General features: G+C 45.4%; 1 protein-coding gene across 2 annotated transcripts; it reads left to right on the forward strand.

The window, feature by feature from the left end:
- Nucleotides 1-5,548: 5,548 nt before the first annotated feature.
- LOC124696992 (pentatricopeptide repeat-containing protein At5g47360-like) lies at nt 5,549-11,910 on the forward strand. Of its 2 annotated transcripts, none has more exons than XM_047229642.1 (4): nt 5,549-7,211; nt 7,607-7,780; nt 11,534-11,605; nt 11,719-11,910. In XM_047229642.1, exon 1 carries the CDS (start codon nt 5,549-5,551, stop codon nt 6,956-6,958), a length of 1,410 nt encoding a protein of 469 aa, XP_047085598.1. In that variant the 3' UTR covers nt 6,959-7,211; nt 7,607-7,780; nt 11,534-11,605; nt 11,719-11,910. The 2 variants fall into 2 exon arrangements, 1 of the variants encoding a protein (XP_047085598.1); XR_007000752.1 differs by lacking the exons at nt 5,549-7,211; nt 7,607-7,780 and adding exons at nt 10,693-11,002; nt 11,114-11,191.
- Nucleotides 11,911-21,004: the final 9,094 nt, after the last annotated feature.

Below are 21,004 nucleotides of genomic sequence, written 5' to 3' on the forward strand. Positions count from 1 at the left end.
ACGGACTAACGCTGTTTTCAGCAGAACTGTTCTGGTCATGGGCGGAGCCACCACCGGGTCGAGGATGGTCGGTCGACCCGGCTCAGAAATTGGGGAAAAAGAATCGATCCTAAGGGCATCTTCAATAGGGCGACGCATTTCGGACTCCTAAAAGAGGTCGCGAGCGTCCGTTTGCATCGCCTCGCGAACGTATTTTGCTCGCGCGTCCGTTTGCATCTGGGTGTGCTCCCACCGGGGCGACCCATTTTTTAAAGATTTGCAACATATATAGAAAGCATAGAAACCTGGTACATTCAAACTATACGAAGTAGTTCTAGAAGCCTAGACTACTTGCTGCCTGACGGGCCGGCCCGTCGTTGCGTCGCTCCCTCGTCTGCTTCTCCGCCGCCTCCCGTCCGGCCGCTAGGGCTCGGTGCGCTGCCGCGTCCTCCAGCAGGCACTGCTGCAACCTCGCGTTGGCGGTGTCGTCCTTGAGCGTCTCAATGGACTCGACTATAGCCCTCTGCTCCGCCGCCTTCTCCTCCGGGGTAGGCGCATCATGGTCATCGGAAGACCATGATATGTCGGAGTCAGAGTCCTCTGCGGCTGCGGTGGCTGCCACCGTCGCATGGGCCGCCCGCTCCTCCTGTGCTCCCTTCTCCGCTTCAGCCAGGGCCTCGGCGTCCCTGACCAGGTCGAGGAGGTCGGTGTTGTCGTCGCTGTTCCGGCGGCCCGCCGCCTTTCCCCGCCGGCCTGCCACCGCCTTTCCTCGCCGCCGCCTTCGTCTCCAGTTGCCTCCCCCTGCTCAGCGCCTCAGCTCGTCCCTATCTCCGACTCCAATCTCCTGGCCTCTGCTTGGCCGGTCGGCCCTGCCCGGCTGCCCCCAGCTCGGCTCGTCCCCGACTGCCTTCGATGGACGCCGACGAGGAGGCAACTTAATGGTATGATACTATCTTATCAAAACGTAGCTCTATTTTGGTGTTCTTGTTTTTTATAGTTATTTTGTTGTTGTACTTGATGAAATATGCAAATTGAATCTGTTTGGACCTCTTTTATTGAATAAATTTGCTCTTTTCTTGAATACATTTGCTCTTTCTGTTAAAAAAAATTAGAGCTTGGTTTCGACCCCCCTCAGTTCAATTCCTGGCTCCGCCACTGGTTCTGGTGTCTCGTTTTTGTGCAGAAATTCAACTTTCAGGAAAAACCTCGGGATTTTGACAGAAGGCCCTATTTTCCCAGAAAACTCACGGAGCCAGAAGGGCAAGTCGGTGGAGGCCCGAGGGCCCCACACCCTAGGGCGGCGCGGCCCGGAGGGGGCGCGCGGCCCTAGCGTGTGGCCCCTCGGCCGGCCTCCGACGCCCTCCTTCGGACTACTTATCGGCCTCGACCTAAAAACGCACGGAGAGAAGTCGAAGTCGCCGGAAACCCTCCGAACGCCGCCACATCGCGAAACTCCGTCTCGGGAGCCGAAGTCTCCGTTCGGCACTCCGCCGGGACGGGGAATTGGAGGAGATCATCGCCATCATCACCACCGACGCCTCTCCATCGACCAGCCATGTTTCCCCCATCCATGTGTGAGTAATTCCCCCGCCGTAGGCTGAAGGGGATGGTAGGGATTGGATGAGATTGGTCATGTAATAGTCATAAGATTGTTAGGGCATAGTGCCTAGTATCCGTAGATGTTACTTTTATGATATTGTTGCAACTTGTTATGCTTAATGCTTGTCGAGTAGGGCCCGAGTGCCATGATCTCAGATCCGAACATGTTATTGTTTCATCATGATATTCATTGTTTATGGTCTTACCCGCAAGTTGTATACACATGTCGTCGTCCGGAACCAATGGCCCCGAAGTGACGAAATCGGGACAACCGGAGGGGATGGTAGTGATGTGAGGATCACATGTGTTCACGGAGTGTTAATGCTTTGCTCCGGTACTCTATTAAAAGGAGTACCTTAATATCCAAGTAGTTTCCCTAGAGGCCCGGCTGCCACCGGCTGGTAGGACAAAAGATGTTGTGCAAGTTTCTCATTGCGAGCACGTACGACTATAATTGGAACACATGCCTATTGATTGATTAGTACTTGGATACCGTTTTATTATTATCCGCAAATGCCCTCGCTTTGATCGTTACATGAGTTTCTCTCATCCATGCAACGCCCGTTCATCCGTCCCCGTGCCTACGTATTTTAATCCTGCTGTTTACTATAATCACTACTCGCTGTCTTTGTTACTCTGTCGTCGTTATTTTACTACCGCTACTACTATAAAACTGTTACTACCGATAAACTCTTGCGAGCAAGTCTGTTTCCAGTGCAGCTGAATTGACAACTCCGCTGTTAAGGCTTTCAAGTATTCTTTGTCTCCCCTTGTGTCGAATCAATAAATTGGGTTTTACTTCCCGCGAAGACTGTTGCGATCCCCTATACTTGTGGGTCATCAGATATCTACTAAAGTTGGCACTAATCGTATCTCGGGGATTGCCCCAAGAGTTATAAAACCAACTCAATCAACCTTTATGCCAGGGAGAAATATTTTGGAAGGGGTTGTCATTCTTCACGAAACAATTCATGAGTTACATACTAAGAAATTGGATGGGGTGCTATTTAAAATCGACTTCGAAAAAGCATATGATAAGGTTAAATGGCCTTTCTTGCAACAAACTTTGCGAATGAAGGGCTTTGCTCCAGAATGAGGGAGCTTAGTGCAACAGTTTGTTCAAGGGGGAAGTGTTGGGGTGAAGGTGAATGATGATATTGATCATTATTTCCAGACAAAAAAAGGTCTTAGGCAAGGGGATCCTCTATCCCCAATGCTTTTTAACATTGTAGTGGATATGCTTGCCATCTTAATTGAACGGGAAAAAGTGGATGGTCAAGTTGGAGGGTCAATTCCACATTTAGTTGATGGAGGACTCTCTATACTACAATACGCTGATGATACTATCCTTTTTTTGGAACACGACCTCAACAAAGCAGTTAATATGAAATTAATTTTATGTCTTTTTGAAGAGTTATCGGGGCTTAAGATTAATTTCCATAAAAGTGAGATTTTTTGTTTCGGAAAGGCAAAGGAGGAGGAGGACCAATATAAGCAGATCTTTGGATGTGATGCTGGACAACTCCCCTTTAGATACTTGGGTATTCCAATTCATTACAAAAAAAAAACAGGAATTCGGATTGGTATCCGGATGAAACACGGTTTGAGGGTAAATTAGGATGCTGGAAAGGGAAGTTACTATCCTATGGTGATAGGTTAGTTCTTATTAATTCAGTATTAACTAGCTTACCGATGTTTATGTTGTCTTTCCTGCAAATACCTATTGGGGTAAGGAAACGTTTGGACTTCTACAGATCGAGGTTCTTTTGGCAGTCCGATGAAAACAAAAGAAAATACAGACTAACAAAATGGAACATTGTATGTCAACCCAAAGATCAAGGGGGCTCAGGTATTGAGGTTCTCAAAATCAAAAACAGATGCTTAATAAGCAAATGGCTTTTTAAACTTCTTAATGAGGATGGAGTGTGGCAAGAGTTGCTACATAATAAATACCTAAGACAGAAGACATTAGCGAAAGTGCAAGTTAGGCCTACTGATTCCCCTTTTTGGAAAGGATTGATGGAGGTCAAACATGAGTTCTTCTCTAGGGGTTTTTTCAAAGTAGGGAATGGTATTACCATCCGCTTTTGGGAAGATACCTGGTTAGGAAGTACTTCTTTGGCTCAGCAGTATTCGTCCCTGTATAATATTGTACACCATAAGAATGTCACAGTAGCACAGGTGTTAGCCCAAACACCGTTGAATACTACATTCCGGAGGATGTTGAATGGTAACAAATGGACTTTATGGTTACAATTATGTCGAAAACTCATGAGTATAAACTTGAATGAAGAGGATGATCGCTTTGTTTGGAAGTTGGCACCCACCGGTTTGTTTACAGTGAAGTCGATGTATGAAGATCTTATGTGTGACCATACCCCCTTTCTGAGAAAGTATCTTTGAAAGGTTAAAATTCCGCTCAAAATTAAGATTTTCATGTGGTTTTTGAGTAATAAGGTTTTGTTAACTAAGGATAATCTAGCTAAACGGAATTGGAATGAGTGTACAAAATGTGTTTTCTGTGGGGAACAGGAGACCATTCAACACCTTTTTATTGAATTCCCCTTAGCTAAGCTCTTATGGCGTACAGTTAATTTCACATATGATCTTCCATCTCCCACCAATATTACTAATATGTTTGGTAATTGGTTAAATGGAGTAGATAGATAATCTAAGACTTTTATCCGTATTGGGGTTTCTGCTTTATATATGTTGGTCTATTTGGCGGGTCAGAAATGATATAATTTTTAACAAAAAAACCTCTTTTCATTTTTTGCAGGTTATTCATATGGCCTCCCATTGGGTCCAGCTTTGGGCACTACTCTCTCCGGAGGGGCAGCGGGATGCTATGGCTACTGGTTGCACACGGCTCCTGATGATCGCTTAGGATATCTTGTGTCAGGCTGGTTGGCGACATACTAGAAGGCTGTGTTGATGTGTAGTCATAGTATGTGTTGAGTTTTGATGGCTGATTTTTGTATCAATCATCAATGATGTTTTGAGCTGTAAACGATACTTATTTGAACCTTTTTCTAATAAATGGCCGTGTGCATCGTCATGATGCAGAAGCCAGGGCATACCCCCATTTCGAAAAAAGCTAGCACAGTAATTGACTGAATATTGATAGAATTTAATATGGAGGAATGATTATAAACTCAGAGACTACTATACATATACCTAATAGTCCACCTACCAAAGGAACTCCAATATTCCTAGATGGAAAATTGTACCAAAAATCTCAGAGACTACTATATACACATATAGCCCATCCATGATTAAATATTGCATAATCCAAGGAAATATTTCTAAACTAAGAATAATTCTTTGAAATACCTTGTTTTATCAAGGAATTTATTTGCCATCATTTGCACCTCCCAAATTCCTCATAAAATTAGGATGAATTTTGGCAAATTTGAGCTGCATAGCTAATACTTGCTTTACTACACCAAAATAAATCCCTACTTTGTGAACACACCCTTTGGTTGATCCAAGGGGCATGTAACTTGGTCACTTGGGATAATTCTTACCATATGACATATAGAAAAAAACACAAGATCCAGTTGAATAGTAAAACCACTATTTGGTATGAACATGACATAGTGTTCATTTTGAAGTCCCCGGTGATGGAACATGTGGGTGTGCTCAGATGTCTTGCACAAGAACGATGGTGAATGACTTGATTGTAATCCACATCTTCTATCATTTTCATAACAATCTAGGGATGCATTATGTTTTCCATCTTCAGATGTTCTCTTGGTAATTTATAATCCCATGGCTATGATCTAATGCAGTTTCAGGTCCATTTTTAAAAACAAATCATGGGCAAGGTAAAATATGCTCCTAGGCCACTTGGGTATCATGGGCCGCCAGACCATGAATAGGCTTTTGGAGCCTTCGAGTCCAGACCAGCCTCCCTCCATCATCCTATTTCTCCAGAAAAAAAACAAACTCCCTCCGTTGTCCAAACCAGATGCCGCCGCGCCTCTCCCTCCTCCGCCGCCTCTCCACCCGCCGGGACACCAACCTCGCCGCCCTCCTCGGCGTCCTCCGGTCACCACAGGCTTCATCTACGCCGCTCCCGCACGCCCTCTCCCGCGCCTTCCCGTCTCCGGCAGACGCGTTTCCCCTGCACACGCTCCCCGATCTCCTCCCGCGCCTCCCCTCCCCGCTCCTCTCCCTCCGGTTCCTCCTCTGGCGTCTGCCCCCTTCCCCGCCGCTACCCTCCCCGCACACCCTCTCCTCGGTCGCCGCCTCGCTCCCGGACCTCCCCTCCGCCGTGCCCCTCCTCCTCTCCACCTCCCAGCGCCCGCTGCCCCTCCCGCACTACGCCCTCCTCCTCGCCATCTCCGCCCATGCCGGCCTCTTCCCCGTCTCCCTTGCCATCCTCCGCCACATGCGCTCCTTCACCATCTCGCCCGACGTGGCCTGCTTCCACTCCGCCCTCCGCGTCGCGGGCTCGCCCGGCGACGTCTCCGCCGTTCTGGACATCATGTCCACATCCGGCGTCGACCCGACCGTCCCTCTCATAGTGACCGCGGTGCATAAGCTGGCATACGGGGGCGACTTCGAGGGCGCACGCTGCCTGATCGACAAAATGCCCGAGTTTGGGTGCGTGGCCAATGTGGTGGTTTACACCGCATTGTTCGACGGGATGCGCGCGTTCGGAGACGTGGATGCCGCGATGGGGCTGCTCGAGGAGATGGAGGGCGGCGGGCTGGGTGCCGGGTGTGCCCCCAACGTGGTGTCCTACACGTGTTTGGTGAAATGCCTCTGCGAAAGGGGGAGAATGGTGGAGGCTCTCAGCGTGCTGGATAGGATGGTGGCTAGAGGGGTGATGCCGAACCGCGTGTTTGTGCGGACGCTGGTCGATGGGTTTTGCGCGGCCGGAGGGGATGGCTCGCTTGACAGCGCGTATGATGTGGTGGAGCGTTTGGTCGTCGACGGAGCTTTGTCGAGCGGGCAGTGCTACAATGTCCTTCTGGTTGCCTTGTCCGGGGCTGGGATGGCAGGGGAAGCTGAAGGGCTCGCACAGAGGATGATGAAGAAAGGGGTGCAGCTGAGCCCGCTCGGGGGAAGTGCAATGGTCAGGGAGCTCTGCAGGGGCAAAAGGTGGTTGGATGCTTGCTATTGGTTGAGACTGATGGATGACGATGGGGTGCTCTGCGACTCTCATGTTTATGCTAGTGTGTTGCTTGGGCTGTCTGCGGAGGGGCATGTCCTTGAAGCCTCGGCGTTGGCGAGGAAGGTCATCCATAGGGGAATACTCATTAAGTCTCCATGCGCTGATTGTTTGGTGCAGTTACTGAGGCAGCATGGTGATGAGGAGCTAGCATCACATATATTAGGACTGAGCAGATCCCCTGAAGGGATGTCGCTTTGAGTTAATGTGTGGTTCTTTTCCCAATTCTTGTAGAAGATTATGTGAAGAAGAAGAATATTGGCTACCCTTCCTTGGAGATTGGAGAGTTTATTTTTGTACTGTAACATTTTCATGAGCAGATTGCACAATCTGATGTTGTTTGTAGAGCAGAGAGATCACCATGTTATTATTTTTCAAAGCTCTTACAGCAAGTCTAGACATCTGGAAAGCAGAGGGAAGCACATCACATCAATTAGAAGAATACCTTCACCAGGTTCTTCAGTGCATTATGTGTATATGATATATTTTGCAGATCCATGCAAATGTAGCCATTTCTATGCACTTGTTTTTTAGTGGAAATATACACTTGTTACTTGCACTGATACTTGAGAGAATTTCTTAGAATACTGTCACTGCCGCATACCCACCTGAATTCAAGTGGATCTTCCTTATTCCTGCTTAGTCGCTAGCACTTCTTTAAGTAGCTGTATTCATTATATGTCACTCTATTATTCAGAATCAGTTCAGCAATTCAGAGTTTGAGCCAGTGCTTTTTACCGGTCCACTCATTTGCATTGCACTGTGGTACCTTTGAAACAGATTTACATTGCAGTATCTTCTAAATTTGTTTGTCTTTATGGTCAACATTTGTTCCCTGTTTCTGTGCAGGACGGTGAGTCATCCTGGAAATATCTTTCAAAGTAGGGATCATTAGTTAAAGCCGGAGCAAGGTCCAGCAGTGTGGAGTGGCTGCTTCACAAGGTCCTCAACTCATCATTTGCTCTGGTACTACGGGTTTTCTGCATCCTTGTTTGCCACAAGCTGAACAAAATCAAAGAGAGGGTAAGAGTTTGTTTTGTTTGATTTCGCTGGTTCTACCTAAAGGCTATCATTTCGGGCCATGAGCGCCTCTCCTCCTGGCCCTCAATCTTAAGTGCACCCCCTGAAGAGTCATGTCATGCCATTTGGTAAGGGAGGAAATAGACCTCCTCATGTGTTCTTATTCAAAATTTCAGGTTATCTCTAGGATCACTGTTTGTCTCCTATGTGTGTTATTTTGGTTTCGATAAATGGATAGGAACTCGGCCAAAAGAACTCTGATAACCATAAAAAGCAGAAGACAAAAGACAAAACTCGATCAAAATCGTACTCGCAATTAAGTTTTAAGAAGGTATGAGTTTAATTAAATATTTACGCATCGTTGCTAACTATGGTTTCATGTTTCAAGCATCTCATTGTTATATTACTTGCCAAGAAACTTGAGAAGAGCCCGACTATATTGCTTTGTGGGAAACTCACCCACATGAAGAATGGAACATGGTCTAACACAAAGTCCCATGTTTATGTGAGTACACTGACTTTTGGTTATTGTTTCATCTTTTATTGTGTCAATTTGGTGCCATAGCTATAATTGTTTTTTTTTCGTTTTTGTACAAAACACGTCAAGAAATTCAAAACAAACAAAATGAAACAAAGGTCCACTCTCAAGTGAGTAGGAAAACAACATTTACAAATGCACTTTGCAATGCAAGTCATCGCAGCCTCGTTGGTACGGATACATGGCCAAACCTTGAACTGGTTTGAAGGTTTGAAATCTAGATTGAAGAGCGAACTCGTGCTACGGAGCAAAACGTGGGTCAACAAATTACAAGATCAACTAGAAACTAAACGTGCAAACATGCAAGACAGGATTAACTTGGAGCGTGCTAAGAGAGAATAACTTGAGGTGAGGTTAAAAGAAAATCGTGCTGAAAGAGAAAGATTGTTGAAGGAGGAGCGAAGATCAAGACTAAATTAAAAAAAAAACATGAAGGCAAGGTTTGCTAAATTGAGCCAACAGATTGGAACCCAACAGTTGATCCCATCTAGTAAACATAAGATTTAGCAAACCTTGCCATCATGTTTTTTTTCTTCAAATTCAGTCTTGATATTTTGCTCCTCTTCCAACATTCTTTCCCTTTCAGCACACTCTTCTTTTAACCTCTCCTCATGTTGTTCTCTCTCAGCACGCTCCAAGTTAATCCTCTCTTGCGTGTTTGCACGTTCAGCTTCTAGTTGATCTTGTCCTGTTGACTTGCTGGCTGAGCTTAGAGTTTTGCTGCTGGGTTTTTGCTGTACCATGAGCTTGCTCTTCAATCTAGATTCGAAACCTTTCAGTTCAAGGTTTGGCCATGTATCCGTACCAACGAGTCTGCGACGACTTGCATTGCAAAGTGTCTTTGTATGCAGTCTGGAAAATGTTGTTTCTCCGCTCATTTGAGAGTGAACCTTGAGTTTCATTTTCTTTGTTTTGAATCTCTTGACGTGCTTTGTCCTAAAAACGAAAAGAAAAATTATAGCTATGACATCAATATTGACACAATAAAAAATGAAACAAGAATAACCAAAATTTAGTGTACTCACATAAACATGGGACTCTGTGTTAGACCATGTTCCATTTTTCGTGTGGGTGAGTTTCCCACGGAGCAATACAGTCTGGCTGGCTCTTCTCTAGTTTCTAAGTTTCTCTGCAAGTAATATAACAATGAGATCTTTGAAACATGAAACCATAGTTAGCAGCGAGGCATACATATTTAGTTAGACTCATACCTTCTCAAAACTTAGTCGTGGGTACGATTTTGATCCAGTTTTCTGTTTTGTCTTCTGTTTCTTATGGTTACCAGAGTTCTTTTGGCTGAGTTCCTATCCATTCATTGAAACCAAATATAACCGTCAAACAGTGAGCCTGCTGCCATTCCCTTTGTCAGCTGGCTGGACATGAACATAGACGGTTGTTTTATTCGGCATGTGAGAGCACGTCATATCATAATTACCTACTCCCTCCATATTTAGTCCACATTCTAGAGAAAATGAGACAAACTAATATTGCATTTATTAGTACTACTTAGATATATAAACAACCAATAGAAGCAACATTGGAAACAACAACGCCCAATAAAGAGAGCAAAACCACTTCGTTTTCATTGTTGTTGTTTATTAAAAGCTACAATGTAGAATATTTCAGAATAAAATTTGTGGCTAGAATGTAGATTATTTCAGAACGGAGGGAGTATATAAAAGCTAATAGAGGTTACTGAAACCTTAGTCATGCCACGTCACAGATTTTCTACCGTTGATCCACGATTTGGCACTGTAGATGTGAATGGTTTCTATAGTGCTCTCATACTTTTTGGCGTTAAAATCAGGGATTACCATCTGTTCTGCGCCGCCTTTCCCTTTTCTCGATCGCTGCCGGTTGGTGCGGGCTCCTTGCCTGGTTCCCGGCTGTTTCAGTTCAACTGGTAAAATGGTACATAGTTAAGTGATGTTCACGTTTTCATTCCCAATCCTCGTGGCGGTCAAACCTGTGTTCTCTCTCGCCAATCTCCACCATATCTCCCATTGCCCAATGGATAGCTCCACCAGTGTCACCCTCCCTTTGGCCGAGCTCCTCCTGCCCAACTCCGCCTATTCTGACCTCTTCCCCACTTGGGTTCTCCTCTGCCACGACTCCCCTGGCTAAGCTCTTCCATCACCAGCGACTGTTGCCTGGGTCGGACCCTCCTCTGTATCGTGGCCGTTGGGGCCGACGGAGAGCGTGGCGGCAGACGTGTTGCGGGTCAGTGGCGAGGTTGGAGGCGGCCGGATGTGCTTGCCGCTGGAGGCGTTCGAGGATCGGTGGCTGGGAGCTGTGGGGGAGATCGATAAGGTGGAGACGGGACTTCATGCCGGAGCAGGAGGGGCTGGTGGGGGGAAATCGCCTCCACAGTTGACGGTGGGAGCTTGATCGTCCGCCACTGCACGGGCATTGCTGCTGCCTGACATCACAGGGAGGGGCTATGCCGCTATGGTTGCAGGGGAGCTCTCCTCATTGCCATCTCGTGCAGGGAGTAGGTACTGATTCCCTCCACTTCCCCTCCCTCTCAACATGTTGTTTTGTTATTTGTCAAATCGTTGGTACTTATGTGTGACTATGCTGTGTTACACCAGTTCGTGCATGTACCATCAAATGAAAAGTAGATTTTTTCCATTCGTGTCTTCTCTGCATTGGATGGTCAGCCTGATAGATGTTGTAAACAACACTTGGTACGTCTCAGCCTGATATAGTGATATATGTTGTGAACAGCACTTGGTGCGTCTCTATTGCTGAACCATTTAGTTATTGGTAGTTTGCGCTGAATCATGGTGGTAATGCAGGCACTAAATTGATGGGCATCCATGTTTCCATAGGATAAGATGAGCCCAGCAACATTTCGTGAGAGGTGTTGCATCTCGGTGAGTCTCTCTTTTCTTACTCGCCCTCCTCTTCCTTGCCTCTTTTCCACGCTTCTTTTCTGTCCATAACCCTCGTCAGATCATGCAAGCGCTGCCCTTTTTGTTTCGATCAGTACCGAATAAGCGGATCGAATCGCCTACCATATTGTTCTCTGTTTTGCTTTAATTATACAGCGAATTTTTAGCGTTGTTCTTGATCTCTAGAAGAATTGGTAGTAGTGCAGATCTGAAATTACTATTTGCAAGTACCAGTGAATTTTCCGGCCAAACTATGGAAGTATTGTTTTCCATGGATATTTGATAATGTCTTAACCACTATCTCATAGCTCATGCTAATTTCAGGGATGGAGGGATGGAGTTAGCGAAAGCAAGTTTACTCAGGGCATAAACATCAAACTTGAACAGATCATTGAGGTAGTGCATTTACTTGATTTCATCATGTGCTTATTACAGATCCAATGGTGGTGCCTATACAGTAATTATTCCGCATTATGGGCACTTATTTCATCTATTTCTAATCAATTCAGGCATGCTGGTTCCTTGATGAGAAGTGGGAGCCTAGCTCACACCTTGCCCAGAAAAACAATCATTCCAAACTCTTCAGATTTATCTTCAGAGAATTTTACTCCCGGTAAACTTTATTGAGCTATGGACAAAGTCTTAGTTTTTTTATGGAGTGAACCATCCTAAGAATTTGGACTTTCTACATCTGTGCACACGCTGGCATGATTGTAATTCATTTTATTTAGCAATTCAGTTTTTCTGTCTCACTCTCAGAGGTCTCTTATTTGCTTTTCAGATATCTTTTACTACCTCAGTCCAAAAATAAGTGTCTCAGTTTTGTCTATGTATGGATGTATTTTTGTTATGGATACATCCATATCTCGAAAAAGTTGAGACACTTATTTTGGGAGTACTTTTTAGTGTTTATTGGTTCAGATGTTAAAACGTGGATGGTGATTGGATATTGCATCGCTCAATCAAGGCAAATGCTCATCTATTTTGGTTTTCGAAATTCAGCATTTCACCTTAATTTCAGAGAATACACAGGATAAAATATGACAAATTGTAAGCAGACATTATGCGAGATGTTGTTATAGACAAGGATGAAGAGATTACAGGAGCAAGGTGTAGTAAGTTCCAGCTCTATTTTTTACATGTACATAAAATCCGTGAATTGTTTGGTCTATGGATATGATATATGCACAAGTAAAGGTTTAAAATAAAATATAGTATTGTGTTGTTGTCCAAATTGGTTATTTCTAATAGGACAGCCACTGATTTGTGAGTGCAATTTTTTCATGTATGAATGCACTAGCTGCCAATTTAGCAAGGCAGTACTATGGAAATATATATGAGCTCCGAGAGGGGGAAATTTTAGCAGATGATAGGTAGAAGTACCCTTAGATTTTGTCATGTTTCGTGATGGTTGTATTCTCCCAGTCCCCCTTTAACTTGGTCCTGTTTATCACGATACACGGTTTACAATATGACTTAGGGTTCAGAATTCGCCATTTATCTCCTACCGGAAGCACCAGGGCCTCCAATCGTTGCTGGATCATTATATTGTGTTCTATGAATTATATAATGTTGAAGGAGAAAATGACCCAACCCATCTCTCCATTGATGCTGCCTAAGCATAGTTATGGACTGGTGTATTTGTACATTTTGAGTTACGATTATCTTTGTTTCTAACGTACACGATTCTATTAAGGAATTATCTCTATTTTTCAGTCATGTGTACGGCGACACGCCCGTGCCAAAGCTAACTAGTAACATTAACACAGAGAATGCTGCTGCCTTTTCGAGCTAAAACTAATTGACGAGAGTACAAAAACTGGTCGGAAGCTGAACAAAGTGCAGATGTGATGGGAAACGATAGCACACGCCTACTCCAAAACTGAAAAGAAGAACAATACACTAAATGATGATGTGGCACATGAAAAAGTGACTTAGTTTATGAATATAAGATACTAGTAAATCCATTAAAAACTATGCACAAAGGGTATAGGTGGAACATAAACATGGTTTTGAAAATCAACCTTTGGTTGTATGGTTTAGATGACACTCACACCCCTATCCCACCAAAGCTCAAACCTTAGATTTAACACATTAATATCTTATAAAAGTGGGATATTTTTTGGTGGGAGATGATGTTTTCATCGATAGTGAGGCGTACGTCAATCTCAGGATCCGTTAGATCAGTTTCTTAGAGCATCTCCACTCGTCTCCCCGAGAAGCCCCCCACGACCACTTTTTTTCATCCGGACGGCGAAAAACGGCCCAGGCCCCCGGTTCCTCGTTTTGGTCCGGATTTGAGCCTATTTTCGTCCGGACTCCCCATGCCATCCTCGGTTTCCCGGGGGTCTCCCGGGGATTCCGGATGGACGAAAACAAGTCGTCTGGCCCATTGTCAGTGGCCATTAGCGAAATAATTGCCACGCCTCTCCAGGCCCACGCTAGCCGCCGGGGCCGCACTCCGCTGCTGCCCCTTGCCCCGCGCGCCGCCGCCCGCCCCTGGCCCCGCGCTCCAACTCCTGCCACTGGCCCAGTGCGCCGCCGCCCGCCCCTTGCCTCGTGCGCCGTCGCCGCAGCCACCTGCGCGCCGCCGGCCTTGGTCCTGCGCGCCGCCGCTGCCCCTTGCTCCGCGCGCCGCCGCTGCCCCTTGCCCCGCGCGCCGCCGCCGCCCCTTGCCCCGCGCGCTGCCGCTGCCGAGCGTGAGGATGGGCGGGTCCTCCTCGTCGGGCGCGCACACGACGCCGGCGTAGGCGCACGGAGTGGCGGCGGCGTCGTCCCAGGAGTCGAAGAAGCGCGAAGAAGGACGACGCGTGGCGGCGAAGAGGAGGCTTGGGCGAGGCACGGCTGGGAAAACCCTCCTCCCCAGTGCAAAAATTCATCCGTATTAGGTTCATCCGGACGGAAATTTGGCCCCGGGGAGCTCCAACGAGTGGAGATGCTCTTAGGCTCAGGTGGTGGTGCATGTACTTATTTGTGAGCATGTATGCTTTTCGCTTTTTTTTTTTTTGCATAAATGGACTATCGGTCTGAAAATGTGCTGAAAGTTGTTAATGTTCAGCTGCCGTGTAAGGATTTTCTCAGTTTGTTCTCTTAATTGTCAACATTTGTTCCCTGTTTCTGTGCAAGATGGTGTTCATTATATACTCCCTTCGTTTCATTATTCTTGTCATAGTTCAAATTTGATCTAAAACCATGACAAAAAAATTATGAAACGGAGGGAGCATCTCTTTTAGCATCGTGCAAACATCCTTCAAAGTAAGAGATCATTCGCTAAAGCTGGAGCAAGGCCCATCAGTATGGTGTGCCTGCTTCACGAGGTCCTCGACTCACCATTTCCTCTCGTACTAATTATTACTCCATTCCTGTTTGTCACAAGCTGAACAAAATCAACGAGAGGGTGACAGTTCGTTTGTTTTGATTTCACCGGTTCTACCTAAAGGCTTATAATTTTGGACCATAAGCTCCTCTCCTCCTGGCCCTCAATCTTAAGTGCGTCCCCTGCTTGTTTTGACCATAAGCTCCTCTGCCATTTGGTAACAGAGGGAGGAGACCTGCTCATGTTATGAACATGCTGCCATTTGGGGATAACACATGGACTCACGATTTCCCTTTCTCTGCTGTCGGCAGGCCAGCCGGCTGGAAATGAACATAGACGGTAGGGGCATGTGAGAGCACGCCGTATCATAACATGAACACGGAGAATGCTGTGCCTAAGAGCAAGAACAATAGACAGTAGGAGTTGGCTATATATTTTTACAATAAAATCTATTTGTAGTCAGCTCATACAATAGTTAGATACAAATATGAATTACTTTATTTACATATGGCCCATCTTGCAATCTCATAAAGTGATTAGGAGCACGCGCTGCAACTGGCTATTATCCTGTAGTTTGCTTCTGTTCTCTCTCTCATCTTCTTTCTCATCCAACTTAGCAAAACTATATTATTTTAACGCTTGTAGTTTGTTGATTGTACCTTATTGTACTTGCTTAATGGGAAGAGAATTGTTGCTCCTTTTCGTGGTGAAACTGAGAGCGTCACACAACCATGTGCTCTAAAGAGACTTCCAAAAGATTTTGCGTCCAATGACGGCATCTAAATAAATTTCCTGAAATCTTATTGGCTTGCGCGTGCCAGAACGACGCGCCGAGCGGGCGGTCGCGAGGCCACCTGATCCTTTCAGGTGCTTCTTTGTCCGGGTGGTGCACGTGGGTGACGTGGGTTACTAACCGTTGCTTCTCGTCATGGGTCCCACATGTCGGTGATTGGGTTGGTGGGTTTCCTCGTGAGAAAAATATACAACCACCGCTGTTCGAATTTGGGGGATCGTGCCCACTTCTCGCCCTCCGCCCGCAGTTTCCCCATTCCCCTCTCTCGGCAGCGGCGGAGAGGCTCCCCCAGGGCGGCGATTTGTGCGGCGATTGGTGGTTGCCGGAGGCTGTAGGGGGTCGGCGGGGTGGCGCTCCGCAACGGGGGCGACTGAATCGGAGACGCCGATCGCGGGAGCTACTGCCGCGGCGAGGAGGCGGTGGGGAGCGATCTCAGCGGTGAGTAAATCAGCGCCGAGGAGGTGTTCCGCCGCCGTGTCGGAGAGAAGTTCGTGAGCATCTACTACTGCCGCCGCGCCGCCGTGCACTCCCGTGTCGCGGTAATTACTCCCTCCTCCCCTGCATCACTCTACCCGCGATTTGGTAGTAGTTGGCCTCTACCCGTGGCGAGGTGGCGCGGAACTCTAGGTTGAGGTCGACCGCGCCGAGGTGAGGTCGACCGCTGCGAGGTGGCGTGGCGAGGTGGCGCGGAGAGGTTGGGGGTGCTCACCTCCCCGTTGATTTTTGCGATGACGGTGGGCGTGATGGCGATGACGGGCCTGGGCGGGCCGTTCCCGCGGCAGCTGCTGCTGCGCTGCGCGGTATGGACGGCGGCGAGGATGTGGTGGGCCTTGAGGAGCTCGCTGGGGTCGGGGTGGGGCCACTTGCGGACGCCGATGGCGTGGCGGCCGACGAAGACGGGGCCGTGGTGGACCTGGTGGTGCGCGAAGGCTTTCGGTCTCGGCGACTGTGGTGGTGGTGGTGACGGTGGTGGATGTGGTTGTGGTGGTGGTGATGGTGGCGGTGGCGTTGGAGCTGACGAGCGTGAGCGGCGGGGTGACGAGCGAGACGAGGTGTGCGGCGGGGTTGAGTGGCGGGGTGGGGAGGAAGAGGAGGAAGACGACGAGGCGGGAGAAGCGGAAGCCCACGGTCATGGATGTGGCGCAGAAGAGCGTGTGCAGGATGAGCCAGGTGGTGGGCAGCGACGGCTTGGCCAGCTCCGGCGCGGAGTCCGGCGAGGCCGCCGACAGCGGGAGCTTCATGTCGCCGGGCAGCGAGATTTCCTCGTGGCTGCTTCGGCCGGCGCGTGTGAACTCTGAACCGCTCAGCTTGCGAAGTGATTGCGAGGTTGGGTTTGGGTCGGGCGAGAGGGGTCGAGGGAGTTTTGAGGTTTTTTTCGGATAAGTTGATGTTGTAGTTGCTTTTTGTATTACTGTTATTGCTAATACAGGTGTGCTTGTTGCACTGTAGTGGTAGGAAACTTGCTTATGCACTGGTAGAAAACATGCTTATGCAGTTATGCAGTTTTGCAGTGGTAGAAAAATTGCTTATGTACTTGTTTTTTTGTTCCATTTTTGTTTGTTGCTAATCCAGATCTATTTGATGGCTGTAGTGGTAGAAAACTTGCTACAATAGTTTGAGATGGTTATCTACAGGTTCATATTTTTGTTTTGGTTGACTATGTTGATACAATAGTTGCTTGTCACACCTACGCAGGTTCATAGTTTGAGATGATTAGGTGGATTTAACTTTTTTGAGCCAGCATTTTGATTTTCATACTTATCTTTATTTTCTGTTGCTCTGGGTTGAAGACCACCATCTAGGTTGTTTATGCATATTGAAAACATGAGGCTATGTCTTCCTAGGTTCAAGTCTAAAACCAATCACACCTTATGAATTTTATTAGTTTTGATTCAGTTGTGTATTGAAAATAAAGGCTAGGACCTATACTTGAGTTTTCTTATAGACTGAATGAAGAGTTGTATTTGATTTTTATAATTTTGTACTTTTGTTTGTTGCTCAACTAGAAATGTTTTTTGTTGCATGTACTGCTATGTTTTTTTGTTGCCTGTAGTGAAATGTTTGTTGCTCTAGTGCTATGTTTTGTTGCCTCTAGTGCTATTAAAGTTGATATGCAGAATGAATCTTTTTTGTTTTGCATAGTTTGCTTTTATTTGGGTTGTTATTGCTCAACTTTGCTATGTTTGTTGCCTGTAGTGCTAGTAAAGTTGCTATGTAGATTCAGTTCTTCCTCTTGTAAATTTCATGTTGATAAGGTTACCTACTTATCATTTGTTTTTTAGCAAATAGGTGTGCTAAAATGGTAGGAACTGATCCGTCTGAAGTAGCTGGGTCTTCTTCAGGTCACCAGCAAGTTCAGGTTAGTTTCCTTTTTTAATCTCTTGTTTTTTTGCTTTTCTGCAATTTGTATTCACTTAAATGGTTGGGTCCTTTTTTCTCCTACAAACTTTTATATGTGTTTATATGTGTGTTGACTCCCCAATGCAGCCTACCAGTCATATTGCAATGAAACAGAAGGCTGCAGCCGGTAGAGGGCATCCTCCAAAAAGGAAGAACATCAACAAGGTGGTACCACAAAAGACTGGGGATGCTGGAGTTCAGAAGAAGACAGCAACGAAACAGAAAGAAAAGGAAGTTAAGAAAAAAATGGATAGCGCAGATGTAAGTTTACTGTACTCACGATGCATCATTTCTTACACAGAGCATTTTTGTATAATTGTCTGTTCTTGGTAGGTTCTTTTGTAACATGCAGTAAATTTAAGAGTTGATGGGACTTTTAGGAGTAACTTTTTTCTTTTTCTATTTTTTGTGCAACTTGGCTATGCAGGAAATAAGAAACAGGGCATCACCATCCCGTTTCTTTGCTCTAAATGGTGATCTTAATGCTGATCAAAGGATTGCCATACTTAAGATGGACTTAGGTGGTTTTCTCAACATCGGTGCATGCACTATGCCCGTTGATCTCAGCCAATGGGTGATGAAGTGTTATGATCATGCGAAATCGAGTTAGTGATACCCAACGGGGGAAGATACCGATTGACGCCGAAAGTGTTTGAAGAGTTTGGGGGCTACCGAATTCCGGGCTCAAAGTTTGTTACGAGATGAAGACGGACATCATCAAAGCAATCAATGAGGAGTACGGTTTTCCCGGAACGAATGCTCCCGAAAAGACTGCATGGTGTAAGATGATAAAAGATATGAAAGGTGCTTCTGATGATCGATTTCTCCGAGCTTGGGCTATTGTTGCTTTTGATTGCTTCCTTGCGCCGACTACCGGCCTTAAAGTTAGCCCACGCTGCTACCCTGCTGTAAATAATATCAAGCTTCTTCCACGGACAAATATATGCCAATTTGTTGCTGATCAGATCAGGGTTGCTTTCAGCGCATTGGGAAATAAGAAGTCTGTCTGTTGCTGCGTATTTCATTTGGTGGTAAGTGTATTTTTTTTCTATGATGAACACAATACAGAGAATAGCATATATGAGGAAAATTATTGTTTACATTCAAACATTTTAGTTGCTAGTTTTTGAGATATGACCAGCCTCTGTGTTAATTCATGTTTCCACTGTATTAATCTCTGCAGTTGCTTTTTTGGTACATACTTTTTGCACATGTAATGCTGTTAGTTGCCTTGTTCAAGTCATAAATTGCCTCCCAACTATGTATTGCATAATCCACCAAGAGCTCTTTTTGGTTTTTATCAATGAATTTGTTGCCTTCAATCCATATTTACTTGCTTAGAAATACAGTTTTTTAAGTTGCCTCACATGTAGTTTTTTGCTTTTTCTATCTATGATGTTTTTGTGAGCCAACAAGATTTTTAGGTAATTCAATTCTGTTTTGTGAGCCAAAACAAGATTTTTCAGATTTCATATATGTTTTTGTTGCCTATATTAGTTGTGAAGTTGCATGAATAGGAGTTGTAGTTGCCTATATTGGTTACAAAGTTGCTATTCATTTCAGATATTTGATTACGAATTTTGCATGAAAATAGCTACTGTATTTGCCTTGAATTTTGCAGTCACTTTATAACCTCATGAAAATAGCTAATGTTTCTTGTTTCTCCAATGCTTCCTTTGCCCCCTCACACATCCTTTTTTTTAATGAGCAGATGCTGTACCTTGATTCACTAGAAGTTGATGAGGTTATAAGTGACTGCAATCCTCGTGTTGATGCGTGGGACAGCTCATTAATTAGCAAGGTGAAGAAGAAGGATAGGATTAGCCCTGGAGTTTTCGGCAAATTACAAGTATGCAATAGACCATAAACTTCTTTTTAATTTTGCTAAGATAACTTTTTCATTTCTTAGAAAGTTCACAGTCTTCTTTTTTATTGCCCTTACACTGATACATTTTTTCCAATTTTCTTTTATGAATTTAAAAACCAGCTGAAGGAGAAATACAGGGACACTCAACAGGGTGGTCTTTTTGGAGGATTGCTAAAGGCTGAACAGTTTACTGCGTCTAATCTGCCACGAGACTACGACCAAAGTGTGAGCACCTAAAACAATACTTATTTCTTAGTTATAGCATAGTTTTTATATCATTCTTTTTCCACAGCTTATAATTGTTAAGAATTTGTTTACTGATTTCAATTGTTACAGAAGAAAAGGAAAATTTCTGCGTTGCTTTATGGTCTGTGCTCTGAATTTGAAGAGTCGATGGCAAAGTTTGTCCAGGGGATTGGCAATCTTGAGCAACGTATCTGCTCTTGGAAGCACTACCCGTGCCAATGTAGTACCGAAGGAAAAACCACAGAGGCCAACGAAGAGGCGAGTGTATGAGTCACGAAGAAGAGGCAGCACTTCAAGATGATACCGATGACTCCGCAAATTCGATGACGATGAAGGCGACAACACTGGTATTGAATGATGATGATAGCGACGATGACAGAAGGCAAGTAATTATCAAAACTCAAATGCAAAACATGAAACATTATAACAGGCAACTTCATGATCATTTAGATGCAATTTTAATTCCTATTACATGCAACTAAAAGTATAAAGCAGGCAACTTCATTACCATCTGTAGCAATTAATTTACCAGTACATGCAACTAGAACTGCATTTATCTGCAACTTTCCCAAATTTATTTTCCACTGCAATTATATTTGTCTGCAAGTAAACTAATAAACACGAGCAACTTCATGACCATTTTCCAGCTATTTTTTTAATAGCCATTACATGCAACTACAAGCTGTTCAAAGCTGCAACTTTTACCAAAATATATAATCTATGCATAGTTTTTTGATTCCCCTTTTTCGTGTTATCGGGGAAGAAGATACCGAGGATGACAGGTGAGAATGATAACAACGATGACAACCGAGACGACGCTGAGGATGATGGGGAACAACGTGATGACGCTGATGAGGAGGAGGTTGAAGGGAATGGGGACGATGACGAAGAGGAAGAGGAAGATGAAGAGGAAGAGGAAGAGGAACAGGGAGATGATGATGAATTTGATGGTAAAGGAGGTGATGACGGAGATGATGACAGTGATGGTGATGGAGGCAACAATGCTGCAACTGGCGGTCAGGGGGGACAAAACGACGATTGATGACCCACAAGTATAGGGGGTGTATCGTAGTATCTTCGATAAGTAAGAATGTCGATCCCAACGAGGAGCAGAAGGTGTTGACAAGCGGTTTCGATGAAGGATTCACTGTAAATGCTCACAGACAAGTATTC

The sequence above is a fragment of the Lolium rigidum genome, chromosome 3 (genome assembly GCF_022539505.1).
Source record: "Lolium rigidum isolate FL_2022 chromosome 3, APGP_CSIRO_Lrig_0.1, whole genome shotgun sequence".
Taxonomy (NCBI): domain Eukaryota; kingdom Viridiplantae; phylum Streptophyta; class Magnoliopsida; order Poales; family Poaceae; genus Lolium; species Lolium rigidum.